The sequence below is a fragment of the Chrysemys picta genome, chromosome 10, assembly GCF_011386835.1.
Source record: "Chrysemys picta bellii isolate R12L10 chromosome 10, ASM1138683v2, whole genome shotgun sequence".
NCBI lineage: Eukaryota > Metazoa > Chordata > Testudines > Emydidae > Chrysemys > Chrysemys picta.
The window spans coordinates 55,412,165-55,431,000 of record NC_088800.1 but is presented as its reverse complement, the minus strand read 5'-3'; the positions used below and the strand labels follow the sequence as shown (position 1 = coordinate 55,431,000).

At 52.3% G+C, this 18,836-nt stretch overlaps 2 protein-coding genes across 5 annotated transcripts in view; one reads left to right on the top strand and one right to left on the bottom strand.

The window, feature by feature from the left end:
• Positions 1-8,499, top strand: part of NAA60 (N-alpha-acetyltransferase 60, NatF catalytic subunit) — a 39,625-nt gene extending 31,126 nt beyond the window's left edge. For all 3 annotated transcript variants that reach the window (XM_005312135.5, XM_005312134.5, XM_005312136.5), the window contains 3 exons: positions 1,120-1,354; positions 2,975-3,161; positions 3,848-8,499. In XM_005312135.5, coding sequence (XP_005312192.1) covers positions 1,120-1,354; positions 2,975-3,131 — 392 coding nt within the window. In that variant the 3' untranslated portion in view covers positions 3,132-3,161; positions 3,848-8,499. The remainder of the gene's footprint in view (positions 1-1,119; positions 1,355-2,974; positions 3,162-3,847) is intronic.
• A 3,594-nt stretch (positions 8,500-12,093) lies between these two features.
• Positions 12,094-16,772, bottom strand: NUDT16L1 (nudix hydrolase 16 like 1). 2 transcript variants are annotated; one of them, XM_008176115.4, is made up of 3 exons: positions 16,523-16,772; positions 14,460-14,720; positions 12,094-13,217 (listed from the first exon to the last, which is right to left on the bottom strand). In XM_008176115.4, the coding sequence occupies exons 1-3, from the start codon at positions 16,721-16,723 to the stop codon at positions 12,789-12,791; spliced, it is 891 nt and encodes a 296-aa protein (XP_008174337.2). In that variant the 5' UTR covers positions 16,724-16,772; the 3' UTR covers positions 12,094-12,788. The 2 variants fall into 2 exon arrangements, with proteins under 2 accessions (XP_008174337.2, XP_042710014.2); XM_042854080.2 differs by lacking the exon at positions 14,460-14,720 and having other exon boundaries at positions 16,523-16,768.
• Between the last annotated feature and the right edge of the window lie 2,064 nt (positions 16,773-18,836).

Below are 18,836 nucleotides of genomic sequence, written 5' to 3'. Positions count from 1 at the left end.
ACTTGGACAAATGTATTTTGTTCAGTTATTGTAACGTGGCCATCTGAGATTCACATTGGAAATCATGCATGGAAGCTGTGCCCCATGACTGTATCCTGGACTGTTCGTATGAGGCTTGGGGCACTTAGGTCTCCTAAAATAGTCCATAGGGGTACAGAACCAGTAGAAGCCACTACAGGTCAAAGGAGCCTCTTCGTATAGGAGGCTAGATATTCAGCATTAGAGGCGTGTGGGAAGGCACATTAAGCTGGATCCAGCACACAGTACTGACTGCTCAGATAAACCTCCAGACCCAGTCTCCCAAGGCCAAGTGCATGCACTGTGCCCCTTCACTGACAAGTGCCAGAAGAAAGATTCTAGATGGCTGGAGCCAAACTCTCAGGAGCTGATGGGGAGCTAAAGCCCTCCCGTATCTTTTAGCTAGAGTTTAGCAAGACAAGTGCATGTGACCTGCTTGTCAATTGCATTTTGCTCTTTACAATTTCAAAATGACTTTAAAACACTGAGCGTTGCCACCTGAAGAAGAGCTCTGTGTAGCTCAAGAGCTTATCCCTTCCACCAGCAGAAGTCGGTCCCATAAAAGATATCACATCACCCACCTTGTCTCTCTAGAACAGTGTTCCCTCTAATTTTTTACATCCATGTGTGCAATGAATTTTGTTCTCTAACAATATAGAGGTGACGTGTTGTGGGAGTGGGACCAAGGGGTTGGGAGTGTGGGAGGGGGCTTGAGGGTGGGGCTGAGGGTTGTGGTGCAGAGGGGTGAGGGCTGTGGCTAGGGGTGAAAGCTCTGGGGTGGGGCTGGGAATGAGGGGTTTGGGGTGCAGGGTGCCCTGGGGCTGCAGTGGGGGGAAAAAGGACACTCACCCAGCCCTCTCTCGCCGCAGCAGCTCTGGGCTGGGGGAGGGGCTCGTCTGGCCAGGCGAGGGGCACCTCTCCCCGCCTGTCTGCGTGGCCCTTGGGAGCCTGCTGCGTGGTTGTGCAGCTTACAGGGAATTTAGTCTAGGAGTTTTGTTCAGAGGCACTGATGGCTGGTGCAGAGGCTTGACTACACTCTCCACCCTGTCCCAGTAAGAGCGCTGCTGCTCTGTGTAATGCTGTTCTTCCTTCCTTTGATAGGTTCCCTCTTACTTGAAAGCTTGAAGGATCATATATCGACAACTGCCCAAGACCACTGTAAAGCCATCTACTTGCATGTCCTCACCACCAACAACACGGCAATTAACTTCTATGAAAATAGAGACTTTAGACAGCACCACTACCTGCCCTATTATTATTCTATCAGAGGGGTCCTCAAAGACGGCTTCACCTATGTTCTATACATCAATGGTGGACATCCTCCTTGGACAATCTTATATCCTTTACCCTGGACTTGATTAGCTGCAGAGTGAGATATCCCAAATACCATGTGTCTGGTTAAAACAAACCCTGCAAAGCAAGCCTGTTTGCAATTGACTGATCCCAATTTAAGGATCTGGATTCCTTGCTTTCCAGAGGAAATTTGGATTTGTCTCTGACATGTTCGTGCCTGACTTCCTCAAGGGTGCTATGGGATCCGTTCAGTAGAACAGTACATGTCTCTTGTGAGGTTAGGGGTGTATATCTTTTCTACGTTGGGTGACTGATGGTAATCCAACTGTTTAGCTAGGACTAGATGTGGTGTGGATGGGCACTGTGCAAAACTCCCTCAGCACAGCTCTGCTGACTGCACCTGAGGCAAGACCTGCAGCTCCTCCCCTGCTATTCCAGTCCCGGGCTCCCCACATGGCTCTGTCAATGTATCTAAGGGCTCCTATATACTACATATGCCAGCAGAGCCCCTTAGTGAAGATGGAGCACAAACCAACAGTTGTTCTGTCAGCATAGCTAATGTTGTTCGGGGAGCTGGTATAGCTATACCAACAGAAGCACCTTTCAGTCAGCATAGTGATGTCTACACTGGGGGGTTTGCCAGCATTGCTGTACTGGCTAGAGGGTGTGATTTCCCACCCCCTACGCTCCCAGCTGACATAGCTGTGCTAGCAACACTTAGTATCCAAAGCCTTAATCCCAACCTACAGCATCATCATCTGATCCGGTCTTGGCTTCCGCTTGAGCAGAGACTGCACCATTGTGTGGTGGCTTCCAAATGGTTTCACTACTGATGTGATTGGGGACTTGAAGTCAGGTCTCAGATATGAAGGGCTAGTGAGCTGTTCTCCTCCTGTCCAGAGAAGACAGGCAGTGTCTGCCCTTTGTTGGGTATATCAGAAACTTGCTAACTATTGTGGGTCATGCAGTGGAACCTTCCCAACGCTAATGGTGTGGTGGGCTCCAAATGCAGCTGGAAGCGTACTATTCAGTAAGGTGTCTTACTCCACTCTTCTGAACGGCTCTAGGGATTCACACTCTCTTCAGGGAGGCAGGGTGGGTACAGAACAGAGATGACAAACTAAATTATAGGATATGCTTCAGGTCAGTCAGTCTTGGGGGGAGCGTAAAGCAGTCCCTTCTCCCTAACTCCTTAATGGTAACCAGGGCTTTGGAACTGTGCTCTGGCTCCACTCCAGCTCCAGGCAAAAACCTGCAGCTCCACTGCTCCAGAGCTGCTCCACGTTCCAGCTCCGGGCTCTGCTCCAAAGCCCTGATGGTAACATGTAGTTGTAGCTGAGCAATCAAAATGTCTGTGCTGCCAGACGGTCCCTGGCTCCAGCAGCTGAAGTGCTGTGGAATTAAAGTGATTCTTCAGCTAAAGCATTTCCTGGGCATATTGTAAGGAATGTTCCCAAAGTGTCTTACTCTTACTGTGCAGTACAGACCTGCTTATTTGTACCTGAGCAGTTAGCTATGAAGGGCAGATAGCTGGCCAGTGCTGCTTTGCCTGGCCTAGCTCTCATTGCCTGCTACTGTCCTACAAGCTGCTGTCAATACAGTGTTTTTTAGGTTTTCTTACGTTTCACTGTAAATGTCCCTGTTGTCCTTAACTGAGGCTCACTGACTACCTACAGCATATTGGCTCAACACTTGCCAGCCTGAGCCCATGTTCGATTCCTCACCGGATATACCGCCAAGCCCAGAGTCTCCTCCGCAGCCTGCTGCCATGGTCTGGCATTTCCGCAAAGAGTGGCATTGAATACAGCCGGGCAACGTGACCCAGTCAGAGGATGTCGGCAAAGCGAGAGGTAGGTAGCTGTGAGAATGGGGTTTATCTTCTCTCTGGAGTCCTGCACTGCAACAAGCCAGTGGCATAACAGACCCACCGTAGCGCCTGGGGCACATGAGGCAAGATGCCTCAAGCAAGGGTCACTGCAACATAGACTGTGTGCCTCAACGTACAATTCAGCCTCTTGGAAACGGCTAGAGCCCAGCTTCTGAGAGCGCTGCACCCCGGGATCCCTCTGTGCAGGGCTGTACACTGGCAACTATTTAATAATCTTGCCTCTTTTGTTATTGACTTCGCTCCTGCTACAGTTGATGGCAAATGCCCATTGACTTAAGGCCCTGATTCCCCCCCCCCCCCCCCCCCCGAGAATTAACTTGATGTAATTTATTTGAGCCCAGTGAATGTTGTTAAATGCAATTTCCTGCTGCTGCAGGTGACCCCTTTCCTTGAGCGTTTAGAGCAGCTCAGCTGGGCCCTGAGCATTTGAGACTCTGCGCCGCCCCCTCCCTCCCCCCCAGTTCCGCAGGGTCTGGAAATCAGAATAGTAAACTCCCCATTCTCCTCCCACTGGCTCAAATGCGCAAAGCCCCAGTGTCTTAGACTGTAAGCTCTTCAGCGCAGGAGGTCACACTTTGTTCTGTAAAGTACAATGTCTGTCCTGTCATTTCCATGGTTTTCAGACAGCTGTTCTCTTGTCTTTAATAGGATCATTCTTCCTTTTTATCTCCTGAATCATCTGGCTCTGTACTGATTCCAGTGATGCGGGCTTCCTATCAACAACCCAGCCTCTTAAAATTGACCACTCAGCTGTGGATTGACTGAGATTTGGCAGACCATATGCTTGACTTGCTGCAGCCCTGACTTGCCATCTTCTTGGCCCAGAGTCCCAAGGAATCCTGTGTGGATTTACAGTCATTGCTGTCTTATAAGGGGTGTCACTGTGCTGTAGGCAAGTGGCCCTTCCCATTACAGCTCTGTGTTTTACACCTCCCCTCCCCTCCCGCTCTCCTTGCTTTTGGCCAGTACTCACATAGATACACATAGTTGTACATGAGATGGACAAGGATGCAGTCATCTGCTTTGCCATAGCATAGCTGATGACAGGAATGCACGATAAGGCTATCAACATGCACTGACCATGTTAGAGCCCACAGTACATCAGAGGGCCAGGGCTGGAGTGGGCCTGCCATGTCCTCTCAGTCCAAGGGCAGATGGAAATGGGGCACATTTTCTCTTGGGCTCCCATGCTCCTGCTGATGAGTCTGTGTTGCTACTGGTAACACTCCTGCCCACTCACAGGAAGGAAACTGCTGCTGATATGCCCAGAGTCATCACCCCATGACTTAAAACGAAGCATCTGATTCATGATGCTCTAAAGTAGAAGACAGGGATTGAAATTGCTGTTTCATAGTGAAATATATATATATATATACTGTATAGATCCTTCTGCCTTGAGTCTGAGCTAGAGCTCACCAGGATAGGAGTGGGGGAGATGTATAGAATTATTCCTGTAGTTGGAGCCCCAGAGGGAAGAGTGAGCACCTCCATTCCCTTAAACTGTCGCCGTTGGAACTGGAGTTAACTCCCGCAGGCTGTTTAGGAATGAGATTTGTTCACAGATCGCTGCTTTTGAAGAAAATTAGCTGCTGCCCCACTTGTGTTTATAGAGACTGCAGGCCATGAGAAGTGTGAAGTGGGTGCGCTGATAGGCAGCCTTGCTGGGTCTGTGCCAGGAGTCTGGTATTGAAGTCCCTGTAGAGGCTGCAACATGACTGTCAGCAGTGGAATGCTTGCTTTGTTTGCACAAGACTTGTGCAGGACACTTGTCTCCCCATGTGGAGCTTGCCAGACATTGATCTCCTCAATAGGCAGAAGGCCCCAGACCTCCCCACGTATTGAATTAGTGTGGAAAAAGACCCCATAGCTACAGGAGGGGCACCAGAGTGCTAGCAGGACATTGGAATAGTGCTGTCCCATCGGCTCTGCTAGTGGGATCAGCTAGGACTGAGCAAATAGGAGCAAAGCATACACTGAGTAAATGCCTGGCCTCCTTCCAGCAATTGTCAACAAGCCCCTTCCCCTGGCGGAGGCTGTGCCTCCTTGGCTCTGCATCCCCATCCCCACTGTTCATGTGCCCACTTTGAAACTGGGAGTTGGCAAAGGAAGTCTTGAACTAAAGCTGGTGTGTTGTCTCCTGCTGCTGGCAGTGTGGGTGGCAGGTAACTAGGAGGTTACTACGGAGACAGGGACTGATGGGGTCTTACAGCACAAAGTTGGCCTCTGAAAGTAACTTAAATCTGCTGGAAGAATTAGCTCTCCAGATATCACTTGAAGACAGGTCAATGTCTAACTGTAGAGGATAACTATCCCCTTGCTATTACCATGCCAGCTGCTATCTAAGTGATGTGGGAATAGCTCCTATCTTGTCAGGGGCCTCTGCCTGGCACTGCCAGCATCCTAGATAAAGGACAGTCTTAGCAGCCCCGCCCCCCCTTTCAGGAGGCTCTGAGAAGCCCGTTTTTAATACAGAATGTGTGCTGCAAATACAGCTTGCACTCTGTAACCCTGTCCCATGTGGGGTGGAGCCAAGCCCAGGAAGCTTTTTCAATCAGGCCCTGGGATGCTGCTGTGCGTCTTGCCTTGAGGCAGCGGTGGGGATCATTGTTGAAGGTGCTGTTGATTTCCCAGCTCAGCAGGACACACTCAGCTTCATTTGTTATAGTGCTGAAATAGATTGTTTTATCACAAAGAAGACTGTTTCTCAGTCAGAGCGATAGTGTGTAAGGATAGCTGGGATTTCCCCGTGTGGAGCAGGAATGTGCCTCGTGTGGAGCTGGGACAGATGTATAAACTGCTGCTGTGCAGTAGGGAAATGGCTGAGCTTCAAAATGGAGGCTTCACTTTGTGTAGATCACGTGGACTGAAGGAGGCTAATGACTCGAAGGGAGAGAGCCTTGGGGGGGAACTGGAGGATGGGCTGGTGTTGGGGCTGTGCAGCCATTGCTGTGTGTCTAATTCAGTGCAGTGAGGCAGGTAGAGCCCCTGCCTGAGAAAGAGGGCAGTGACCAACCAGCATGGGCTGGGGCCAGAGTTTTGTGGGGAAACTTCCCCCATTCTCAGTGAGGAGAAGAGATCTAGCCAGTGCCATGCAGTGATCTCACCAGGTCCTGCAATGGGATGATCTTCACCCATTTAGACTGAGAATCAGTGCTCCTCCCCCACCAGCTGTGCTTCATTTTTGTGCATGTACCTCACGTCTAGCTAGTCTTTTGGCTGGGGGGCCCTTCTTTTGCAAAGAAGTTGCCTTCCAGGGAGGAATGGAATCTCTGCAAATGTATGTGCACTCCCTGCTCTGCAGCCAGAGCCACCCCACCCAGCAGGCTGGGCAACATGACAGTCCTCTCCTCCTGACACTGAAATGTCTTAGATCCAGCTGGTAGCTGGTCAGGAGGTGACTGTTAAGCTGCTTAGAAGTGGGTTTTTAAAAGGGCTACTCTGAGCCAAGCCTGTTTCCTTGGGATGGGCTGACACCTCCCCAGAGCAGAACTTCTCAGCCTTGTTCTCACGTCACCTTGTTTTTTCTCTTGTTTCCCTGGCCCACCTGCCTGGTATGGATACCAGTGTGCTCTGTATTTGGGGTGGGGCAGGAAGATCTGTTTCCTAATCATCCAACAGAAACTTTTAGCAAATTTTATCAGTGTAAAGAAGTTCTAACCCAGTATTCATTATGCACTCAGGTGCTGGGCCACATGGGATGTTAAGGGGTGCAGTCCTTGTGGGGTACATCCCTATGCTAATGGGAAGGGCAGCCTCCCTCTGATCTGCTCAGCCCTCCAGACTCAGGCTGATTTACAGCAGCCTGAGGTTTCCTCTCCCTTCGGTGCCCATCTGCATCCTAGCCAGGAAACGCCATCCTGCTTCCCCTGTTGGACCTGTGCTGTTGGTGGTATGGGAGCTAAGAGGGTGAGAAGACTAGAGACCTCTGTAATAGACTGGATCTGCCCCTCACTGGCACCCTGCTGTCTGGGTAGTTAGAGTGGGTGCCATGCAGCTTTCTCCTGATTGCCATGAGACTTGTACTGCTCCTGGTTGGGCCTGAGTGGAATCTCTCTAGCATCTGTGGGCAGGATGTGGAGGAAATGTGGACAACCTGGGACTGATGGGCTTTTCCTGGGGAGGGGAAGTTACCCTGTGGAACCTCCTTGTTCACTCCCTTGCCCTATCCCCATGCACATGTCCTAGTACTAAAGAAGTGCAGGGCCACATGGCTGAGTTAGCCTGCTCTTATACACACAGGAACCACAAGGGGGAGTGATCAGTCTGTTGGGGATGCAGCCACTGTATTAGCATGTGCTACAGAGGAACAGGTTCTCTAGTTGCCAGTAAGATCACCAACAATCCTTCAGTTGTGGGGTTGCCACAAAGGCACCCAGAGAGATGGGGTCTGATTGGCTTGAACTCCTATTATAGACCCTTCGTGGAGAGGCCTTGTCATTCACAGTCGTGTGACAGATGGCTTTATTCTCAACATGCTTTTAGATGGGGCCTGTTGGTTCTTCCCATTGTACATGAGTTGGGTCCCCAGTGGAAAAACCCCTGAGCGCTCTCTTCTGTGCCAGTGATCTTCCCAGGCAGAGTAGCCATTGACAATCTGCTTTGGCCCAGGCCTCTGGCCAAAAGGAGTTGCCAATTGAAACTGTTCCTGGTAATGCTGTATAGAGACTCCCAGCTGTGAAATTATAGGGGTACCTACTCAAGCCCAGCGCTCTGTTTGAGCTCTCAATCATGTATCCTACACTGTAGTATTTAGGACAGTGACTATACCAATGTAAATGACCCTTGATCTAGTGGCTGCTAGCAGATTCCATTTTCTCACCTCCAGAGGGAGAGGCTGTGGTTTCTCTCAAAGCATCTTAACCTAATTTGCAGTAACTGGTTTTGTATTTTTTCCCCCTTATGTAGCTCATTTTTTAAAAAGTGCTTGAGGAGTTAGTCGCTAAACATGCTTCAGTGTGCATTGGGTTTGTTTTCCTTGCACTTTACTATCGCTCTGAAATGGCTGTACAATACAGAATCGTTTTTCCTGTGGGCTTAGGTTTGAACTCTTCCAACTGTTTCTGTACCTGTGGCTGTTGTCTGTTCTAACGCCCAATGCCCCAGCAATGGAGCACGTCCAGAGGAGCCAAGCTACTTGTCCTATCTGCGATGCCCCTTTATGAACTCTGTCCTCATTGCAAAGGTGTCAGCCACACATCACCCTGTCCAACCCTCCTGTCCCCTGTATTTATTGAAGAGCATATTGCTGCCACAGTCAGCCTGTCTCTCTAAATGTCTTTAATTAAAATGATTTTTTCTTTTGTGATTCTCCTGCTTGCTTTCAACTACAAGTCTCTGGATTTAAACTGCTGCTCTTGCCACGGCAAGTGCCCTACAGTGTGCTCCATAAACACAGGTGACAAAGGCCAAAAGCAGCTGTTCTCCTTGGAGCGCTGGGTGAGACAGCTAGGCCATCCTCCCAGACAAGCTTTGCCCCAGTCAACCCTAGCAGGGAGCACTGCTGAGAGGCTTCAGTGACCCCATTGCTAGAACAGTCATTTCCCTTCAGAAAGTGGCTAGGGAGAGCCCTGCCCAGGGTCAGCACAATCCTCCACACCTATGAATTTTGGTTGAAGTGACATATGGTAGTGTTCTTGGCACTGTCAGGGCTCTCTGCAGAGCAGCTCTTCTGTCTCATCATCAGGCCCATTTGCACCATTTTATCAGCAGGTTTTTCTCCTAGGGGGGTAGTTAGATTCATAGTTCACCCTCTCCTCCCCACCCCACCACTTTCTGGATGCCTGCATTAAAAGGGGGTTGTACTGACAGAAGCACATCCCTTGGTGCTGCCCCTATTTTTGCCTCTCCCCATCATGTAGATGGAGGGGAGGGGGATGGTATCGTACGTGGAAGTCATACTACCCCCTTCCTGGGCATGCATAACCCCAGCATCTGCTCTCTCCAGCTCCCTGGGGGCTGGCTGATGTAATACTTGATGTCACTTTAGCTCAGGATCTTCCCTGGTCTTTCTGACAGAGCACATATAGCCAATAGCCTTAAGGAACCTAGGGGAGCCTCCCTTGCTGACAGTACCTAACCAGCACAAGTGTAATGGGAGGAGGCTTCTCCCTCTATTTCAGCCCCATTGTAGCTGTCACTGACCTCCAGTGAGGCCTCACCAGAGCAATCTGAACTAACCAGATCCTGAGTGCAGCCCTGCTGGCTGCCAGTTATCCTAGCCCCATAGCATTGGCATTATGCAACCATAGCAATGAATCTGGCAGGTTATAAGGACACACTGATGGGGTGACACCTATCACTAATGCTTGGAGATGACACACAGGGTGTAGAGAATGTCTGGGATTATTATTATGATCAAGGTTAATAGGGACTTCCCTGAAACTACATACAGTTCTGCTGGGCTGTGGTGAGATGATTTTTAAGGCTAACCTGACCTCTTTCCCAGTCTCCAGAGCAATCTAGTTAAGGGCCCCTGCCGTGACTTCAGGGGAGCTAGACCTAAGCTCCTCTCTTGCCAATAGTAGTGTACCAGCTCTAGCAGAGATGGTTAACATCTCTCTGGGGAAACTATTGACTAATCCACATTTCCATTCTGGTTGTCTGCCACCAGGTGACTATTTTTTTTAAATTCTAGCTGTCTCTAAGAAGCAGGCAAGGGGCAAAACATTGTTTTTCAATGTTAGAAAAGTACAGATTTTTGTGAAAGTTGTAGTCCCCATCTTTAGCTGTGAAAATCCACCCATGTTTGGCCACTTAAGCCTTTGGGAAAAGGAGCTTGCCCATGCTTTGTGAAGACTTGCTAAAGTTTTAACTGCAAAAATCTCCTGAGAAGTTGGTCCAATGAAATATGACTCACCTTGTCTAATATCTGGGACCAACACTGGAGAGAAAAAAATCTCCAAAGACTGTCTTTATAGTGCATGTTCCCTACCCTCCCAGCTCCTAATGTCAACCTGACTGCATGCACCAACTCTACAGCCCCACTGAACATGCTCAAGCCCAGGGCTATGGGAGCAAAGCCAAATTTTCCTTGTAATGACTGTTCCTGGCAGCAATGGGGCTAGGTAGTAGAGAAGCGGTCATTCCTGTGTGCTAGGTGCCATCCCCTGCCCACTCTCACTGGCAACCAGGCAATGTAAAGTCACAAACACCAAAGTGACTAGCAGCCCTAGGGTAATGCAGGAGGAGGACTCGGGGGAGTAGATGGAACAAGGAGCCAGGGAGCAGAGAGTGGGTCTGGAGGCTGGGTGCCAGGGAGGAGGGAGATGAAGCCAGTGGGTAGGGCAGGGGAGGAAATGGTGATCAGATGAGGAGCCTGGGAACCAGCAGAGTGTGGGGGAGATGGAGCTGACAAAGAGCCAGGTGCAGTACTGAGTGGCTGGCACAAGGAACACAGATTGAATGAGAAGCTGGGGGAATGGAGAATATGGGGCAGGAGGTAGAGTAGGGTGTTAGAGGGAACTAACATTGACTGGACAAGGAGACTGGGAGTAGGGAGAAGACAGTCTGGACAGGTGGGACTAGAACTTACTGGGCAAGGAGACTGGAGTCAGAAGCCTGAGGAGTAGAAACTGGAACAAGTGGAGGGGCTGATCAGCTCATCTTGGGGGCCCACCAGGTAACAGCTTGGTGACATTTGGTGTGAGCAGTAGGATGTCCTGGTGGGGCACAAACCAGGAGATGGTCAGACTCTGGCTCTCAAGCTAGAGGAAACCCATCTTCCACTTCAAGAGGGAGAGGGGACAAGAGAAAGAGGGAGTGGAGAAGAGGATTCATGGGAAGAAAGTGAGGGACTGGCCACTCTTGGGTTTGAAGCCTGCCTCAAGTATCCTGTTACAGCAATTTGAGCCATCAGGAAAAGAGGGATACAGAGATTAGCTCCCCACTGTGGGCCTGTGTCTCAGTTTAGAGAACTCCCTCGGCTCAGAGTGATTGTTCGGTGACCAAAGCAAAGGGCTTGGTAGGAGTACCTGAAACGTGGATATGGCAGCATCAGGCTGCACCCTACGACCCTTGGTAGGGCAAGGTTGGGCTGCAAGGCTGGGAGAATCTGCTGGAGGATGGTGCATAGAGAGCTGAAATTATCCCATCTGTTGAGAGGGAGACGACAGAGCCAGGTGTGAATGAATGGAAATAACATGCCTGGCCACAGGAGGAGGGGACCATCTGGTTGGTTCTCCTGTTGACAGGGAAAGCTCTGGATGCAACTTGTGCTGTCAGCAAGGATTTGGTAAATGGTTACGCAGAAGCAAAGAAGGCAATTCTTTGAAAATACCAAATTATGAGACATTGACAGTGGTTCATGGCCACTGAGATAGCTCGAGACAACCCCCAGAGACGGAGACATAGGCACTGGCTGCAGCCAAAGCGGAGGCCTGGGAACAGTTCCTAACCGTATTGGGGAAGGAATTCAGTATGTGGGAAGAGTGGCAACCACAGTCCAGCACAGACATGGTGATGTTAGCAGACCTATAGTGGTGATGCCTTGTGGATTTCCAAACAAGGACTGCTCCAGTTCCACCTAAGAGTTTGGAAGTGAGCAAGGGAACTACAGTTGTGGCCCAGAGTGGACTAAAGGAAAAGGGGGTGAGAAATGTAAGGGTAAACTGAAAATGGCAAATCCAGTGGAAAAAGGAAAGGTGCCCGTTAAGTGCGATTACTATTGTCAGAGGGGGCACAAAGCCCAGGATCACCTTACAATGAAATCAAAAGTTACTAACCACTTATTAACCTGGCAACTCAGCAAAGGGAAGCTCCCAGCAGTCAAATGCTGGCTGCTCCGTTCCATGTAGATGCAGACACCAAGGTGTACAGCCACTCAAAGCGTGCTAGCGGGAATAGCTTTGCTCTCCAGTTTTCGTTATACGAAAGAAAAGATCCCAACAGCAAACAACTACAGCAAAGCCATTTATTTCATTTTCCTGCTCCCCCAACTCTCCATATGCAAAGCCACACACCACCTTTCTGCACCCCACAGGGGCACCAACAACTAAGCCACCTGGGAATTGCCACTAGCCAGGTAAGCTGCCACCTTAAACTCTTCCATGTGATACCAAAGTCATGAAACCTGGGAACACTAGGAGCACCCCTGGACTGTTCCTACAGGAGGCAGTTTCATTTGTGCACCTGGCATGGAGCTACAGCTGGCAGACATGCCTCTTTTCAATTGGGTTCACTTATTCCCCCGTCCCTTCCCGAACACAGCTGTGATTGGGTTCACAATACTGCAGCAGGGGTCTAAAAACCCTCCTTGGAACAATTTAAAAAGTAACATTTCTGTTCATTAAAACAATACCTAAGCTGGGACCTGAATGGAGCAGAGCATCCCTGTAAATTAAAGCATTCTAAGAGAGTCCTCGGGTAAGCACACAGACACCGGAGGGGGGCAGTTAAGAGGTATCTGGAAAGCTTGGTACTGTTTATGGGCCTTACAAAATATAGCTTTCCATTGCTTCAGGCAAATCTAATCCCATCCCACCTGAGGTGGAGTCACCTGGGCAGCATTTGCAGCCAGTGACTGTCTGGAAAGTTAGAAGAAAGTCTCTAGTCTCTTTACCCATTTTTAACCAAGTTGAAAAAGAAAAATTCATCACTCAGCCATAGCCTCAGCCGCTGGCTCAGCCATGGGCTCAGGTGCTGGCTCAGCCGCTGGCTCAGTCGCGGGCTTTGCTGCTGGCTCAGCCTTTGCCACAGCTAAAGGCTGATTTGCCAACTCATTTGCTGGCTTAGCCACCATCTGATTGGCCGTCACAGCTGCCGTCACATTGGTCACATTGGCCGTCACAGCTGCCGTCGTCACATTGGCCGTCACAGCTGCCGTCTCAGCTGCCGGCTTTTTTTGCTTCTGGGTGGCAGCCACCGCCTCTGCCAGCTTCTCCTCAGGCACCATATTCAAGACCTTCAGGGCAAAGAGCAGCTGGAATTTAGCAGTCCCGATGAAGGAGTTCCCCAGGAAGTTCGGCAGCCCACCCATGCGGTCCTTCTGGGTGTACAAGGGGACACGGACCATTCCCATCACCTGCAACAGCACAAGCAATTCAGTAACAACAAGTTGCACCTTCAGCCCACCCTCAGCAAAAGCCCCACCAGCCACCCTGATCCATGAAGGTGCCATACCACACCCCAGCACCCAGACCATGCATGCCCTCCCCATACCAGCCCCTCTTACTTCCCCAGGATGAGCACAGGTGCCACATCCAACCCCCCAACCCCCAGCATGAATACCACACCCCTGCCCATTACTCCATACCAAACCCACGTGATGCCCCACATACCCTCTGCACAAGCACTCTAGCCCCAGTCTGACCACCCACCCTACCTACCCATCCCACCCCTGACCCAAATGAAGACCACTTCTTCCCTCCAGCATACCACACCTTACCCATTGCTCCATCCCATCCCCTACCATCCCCCAGTAGGAGCACCACAGCTTACCACCCCACCTTTCCCTACCACTCCCCATCACCACCACACCCCCAACACCCCATGTGTACCACCAACTGCCCCCAGGAATGACCTATGTTCTGGGTCTATGCCTTGCCCTTCATACCACTCTGCAAGAATGCGGTGGCTCCATGTCCCCCTCAACAGGTGCCACAACCCAGGGTCACATTTAGTGCACACGCAGCATCACTCCTGGCAGATCACAGCATCGTACCCAGGCTGTACAAAGGGTCCTCCACCATCTGGGTTCTACATCAGGGGCATTAGATGACCTGGCACAAGCTCACCAACCCTGCCAGAGAATCCTGTAGCACCAGATTCCCCAGAAAGAAACTCATGTCTCTTTCTCTGACTTCTTACCAACTTATGTGCAATCCAAGCTGGGCCTAATACCTTGTTGATTAAAGCAAGGCACTGCCACACAGAAGATCACAGTTCCAGTCAGAGACAACACATCCAGACCTCACGGGATGTCCACCGGAGCTGAGGATTACTTAAAGTTCACTCAACCCCCATGTCAGAGGCACTATCTTTATGACTGAAAAGCAAATAGGACTCCCCTTCAAAGTGCAGCAGAAAGCCCTCCCTATGCTACCACGTCCTTGCCAACTCCCTAGTGAAGGGCAAGGACTCACAACTAGGGATTGCCATGTGGCAGTGCGTAGCACTCGCCAGTCACCACTGGTAGCTATTAAATGCGGTGCATTCCCCCGCCCAGCTGCAATGGATAGCAGCCCAGCAGGCCTAGTGAGGGAAGTTTCATTCCCCGATGATGTGAAGTCTCAGAGCTTCCAGACACCCCCTCCGAATACCCCACCTCCAGCCCGTGGTCCCGGGAATGCACCGCGCAGATCTCGATGGTGTGCAGCTCCTCCAGGGTCAGCTGCCTGGCGTAGAAGTGCGCCACCACGCGATGTGGCCCCTCTGTCAGGTGCGAGCACAGATAATCAGCTTCCGTCAGGCGCACACAGCCCAAACCCAAGCCCAGCACCCGATTCAGACCATCCTCCAGGGACCAGTAACGGCGATCCACGAACCCCCCAGGAAAGCCCAGTAGTCCGTCAAATCGCATCTGCATCTGCAATAGAGGCGCATTACGTTAATGGGGCACAGTACATAGCCCCAGGGACCCTGTGGGAGAGGAGAGGGTACCCCCAGCCAAGAGCTGGACACTTACCACAACAGGAAACCTCTCCAAGACAAAGGGGCCAAAGCACGTGAGGCACAAGACAGTCTGTACCCTAATCAGAGAGGTTTGAGGCTTTATTGTACCCCTCTTCCATTGCCCCATTTGCTTCGGCACAATATTAGCTTCTTTTTTTAATTGCCTTTGTGAAGGAAAACCTAGAACTTGACCCGGTGCCGGGCTGTCAGACAGTTTTTGTAGCCGAGTGGCGTGAACTGCCCCACTCATCTCACTAGGAAATAAGTGCTGAAGGCCAAACAGCTCTTTCACTGTGATCATTTTTAGCAGAAAATCCTGCTGCCCTTGGTATTGGAGCAGTTTGCCTACCCCTCCAATTTTTACGTAGTGGTAGCCCCAGAAAACCCATTCCTACTTGTCCGCAGGATGAAGCTGAGCCTCCAGGGGGTCGCCTTCTTATGAGATACCCAAAGAATGGCAAAGCAGTACTGGGGAATCCTGACATCAATACTGGACCATATGGAGAGCCTAAAAGGGAATCCCATCAGCCTAGTGCCACTGCTGGGAGCCAGGTGACCTGCAAGCAGCCAGCCCCAAGTCTTGACAAGTGCATCAGGCACCTCACAGCCAGAGGACCAAGCCTACCAACCAGAGATACACAGAAAAGACACAGCCACTGGTGAGCTCAAGGGGCACGTTCAGTCCCAACCTCCTAGCTACTGTCCAGGAGTGGAGTGCCAGTTTTGGAGCTCCATGTTTTGGATCCGCCTCAGACAGTGGATGGTTGAAAAATCTGAAGCTCCAGCCTCTGTTCCTGCAGGAAGGGAGATGGAGCTCTCCTCTGCAGGCTGCTGTGAAGGGGGCATTTCTGTTGCTCTGCTCCTCCCCTACATCTGGGTTTTGATCCTTCTCAGTGACTACCTCCAGGCTCTGCTCAGCCCTTCCCAAGGTGCAGCCGCGTGAAACAGACATGACTCTTGTCAGTTTCAATGTCACTTACAGCACTGTGGAGAGCAACAGCAAAACCTGCCAGTCTTGTTCAGTTCACTTCGTTCTTGCTCAGCAAAACCCTGTGCGACAGCACAGGCAATGGAACACCCCATCTGCAAACTCTGGCAGACAGCATTGCAGAGGTTCACGTCTGCAAAGCCATCCTCACCGCCATATGGGCCATATAACACTAGGTAAAGACACATGCACACACACATCCTCTCTCTATGGATTAAAGGGCCTATTCTTCAGCAGCTGCCAGCATAGAATCCACAGGCCTAGGGCGATTCTGCTAAACACGCTGGGATGGCTAGTGGTGTGTAGGGGAAGAGGGTCAGCCGCTGTCCTCAGGCCGGCTGCTCACGCCCTGCTGGGGCGAGGCACGGCCAGGCAGGGTACAACTAGCAGATCTGTGCTTGGGTAGCGACGGGCAGCCCGCCGGGAGTTGGTGCCGTAGCGCGGGGAAGACCTCAGCCCTAGCCCTGAGCGGGGGTCCCAGCTCTCCGTCCCGCCAAGGAGACTCATGGCATTCCCGCACCCTGAAGGCCGGCTCCCCGCTCCCAACCACGCCCGGCTCCCCACTCCCGACCCCAGACCCGCCTCAGACCCTACCCGAAACCCCAAACCCAGCCCAGGCCCGGCTCCCCCCTCGCCCAACCGGCCCCGACCTAGGCCCCAGCCCCCAAACCCAGCCCCAGGCCCCGCCCCATGGAACCCGTCCGAGGCCCGCCCCAGGCCCCGCTGACCAGCACGGCGTAGCGCAGCGGGATGCGCCCGAAGAGCATGCCCGGGTTGGGCGCGTACAGCATGGCGTGGCACGAGTGGCTCCAGCCGGGCCCGAGCCGCATGGCCTCGTAGCGGCTCAGCGGCTTCAGCTCGGTCACGCCGGGCACCGAGAGGGAGGGCAACAGCCCCGCCGCGCCCGCGCTCCCCGTCAGAGCCGCCATCACCACACGGAGCCGCGACCAGAGAGAGGCCAACCCTACTGTGTGCGCTGACCTATCACAGCGCTGCGGGGCGGAGCCACACCTGCAACAGCCAATCCTCGAGCCCATTGTCCGCGTCCAGCCAATCACAACACGGCGTGTGACACCAATGCAACAGCCATCACCCAATCCGGCCAATGCCATTCCCAGGAGGCGGGCACTGTAACGCTATCAATAGCCCTAGTAGCCAATCAGATCAAAGCTGCGGGCCGCGAGGAGCGGCCGCGCGGCATGCTGGGTTCGGGCCAGAGCGAGCAGGGGCTCTTCACTCCCAGGCACAGCTGACCAGGCGGGGGCGGAGCTCCTTAGCTCTGCCCTCCCTGTGACCACAGGCTGCTACCCACAGTCGTGATTGGCTGCTGGGACCAAGAGGTGGGGCAGTGAGAACAGGCAACAGGAGGGGATCTCAGCTATGAAAGACGAGGTCACGCGGGGGGCGGTCACTCACTGAGCTCGCGGGCCTGTTACTAGCGAGTGCGCCTGGATGGAGGAGATGGGGGAGGAATTGGGGCCACTGTGACCCCGGGCGGGAGGGGCTGGGGGGGCGCACAGTGACCCCGGGAGGGGCTGGGGGGGCCGCACTGTAATCCAGGGCCGCTGTGCGGTGTCTGGGGCGTGGGGGAAGTAGCTGGATGGAGAAAACTGGGTCTTGTGGGGGATGTCCGCGGGGTCTGGCCGCTAATCTCCATTATACTGTTCAGCCATTAGGTGGCGCTGTATGTAACATATCCTATTTAAGCTCCCCGCATCTGTTCCTGGCAAAGCTTTGGGGACGAACACATCTGGGGAATGAGCGAGCTCTGTAGCTGGCGTCTACGTCTGGTATACATGACAGACATGAGGATCCAGAAGGCGAGATGGGCATCTGGGACTGCAGCTGGGTTTGGAGGGCTGCCCTCCCTCTCCCCAGATCCCTGTTCCAGCCCAGCACATCGCTCCTGTTGTGCACCTTGGACAGCGCTGTGCAGATGCTGGGGTGTGGATGTCTGCTCCTGGCTGGGGGTTTCAGAGGTTTCCCCCCGCCCCCCCCCCCCCCCCATCTTCAGTTATTGCAAAGTTGAGGTGGGAAAGCTCCAGCCATCCTGTTCACCCCGCCATGGGGACAGCCTGTTTGCTCACATCGTGGTGCTGGAAGGGGATGACTAGAGCTGCCTGTTCTAACTGGACAGGCTCCTTTCTCTACATTGCTATCAAAACGTTGGAGGCAGAGGAGACTGAGGTGGATGTTTCCTTCACAAATCAGAGGCAAAAGCCCAGCTCTAGCTCCCTGGTGCGCCAGCCGTGGCTGAAGTGTCTCCAGATCAGCTGGCTCTGTGCCCAAATTGTCGATAGCATCTGCTCAGCCCCTCTTGTTGGGTTCTTTCAGAGGTTCTTGTGGGAATCAACCCTCAAATGGCTGGGATTGAGGGGGATGGGGGGAGTAGGGGGCTGGGGTAGGGGAGAGTGCCCTGCCGACACTGGGATGATACTGCCCTCTTTAGTTACTCCATTTAACCAAGAGAAGGTGCCTGCAGTCTGCCTGGGGAGAGATTGCACAGGCACATATACGGGCTCCCCTGCCTGGTGCCCTTCAATAGCTCAGTAGTTCATGCAGGTGGTGTAGTGTACTTGGAATGATGCCCTTAGATCTCTGGTTTGAGTCCAGCTGGGAGGAATGGTCCCTCTCCTGAAAAACAGCTGTGCCATGGCCGCTCACACAAAGCATGTTAATATCTGCCTGGCATTTGCTGCCAAAGCCTTAGGCTTCCCTTTGTAAGCAGAGATGTGAGGAGATCTGTGAGTGAAGGAGTGACAGGATGAAGCAAGGACATCCAGGGCCTTCTCTGAATAGAAATGTGGAGGTTGTACCTCGAGGGCATCCCATGGGGTGAAGGTGGGCCTGTCCCAGACATCCCTCTCTGGCTATAGATGTTGCAGTTTAGAGTGTGCTTCTCCGGCTGTAGGTCTGAGGGAGATGGCAGCCCCCCTTCCAGGAGTAAAGCAGTCCAAAACCAGCAAGGGCAAACCAAACAACCTTGGAGCCCACAAAGAGTGCAGGCTCCCCCAGCAGTTGCCTGAAAGGTAAGAGGGCAGG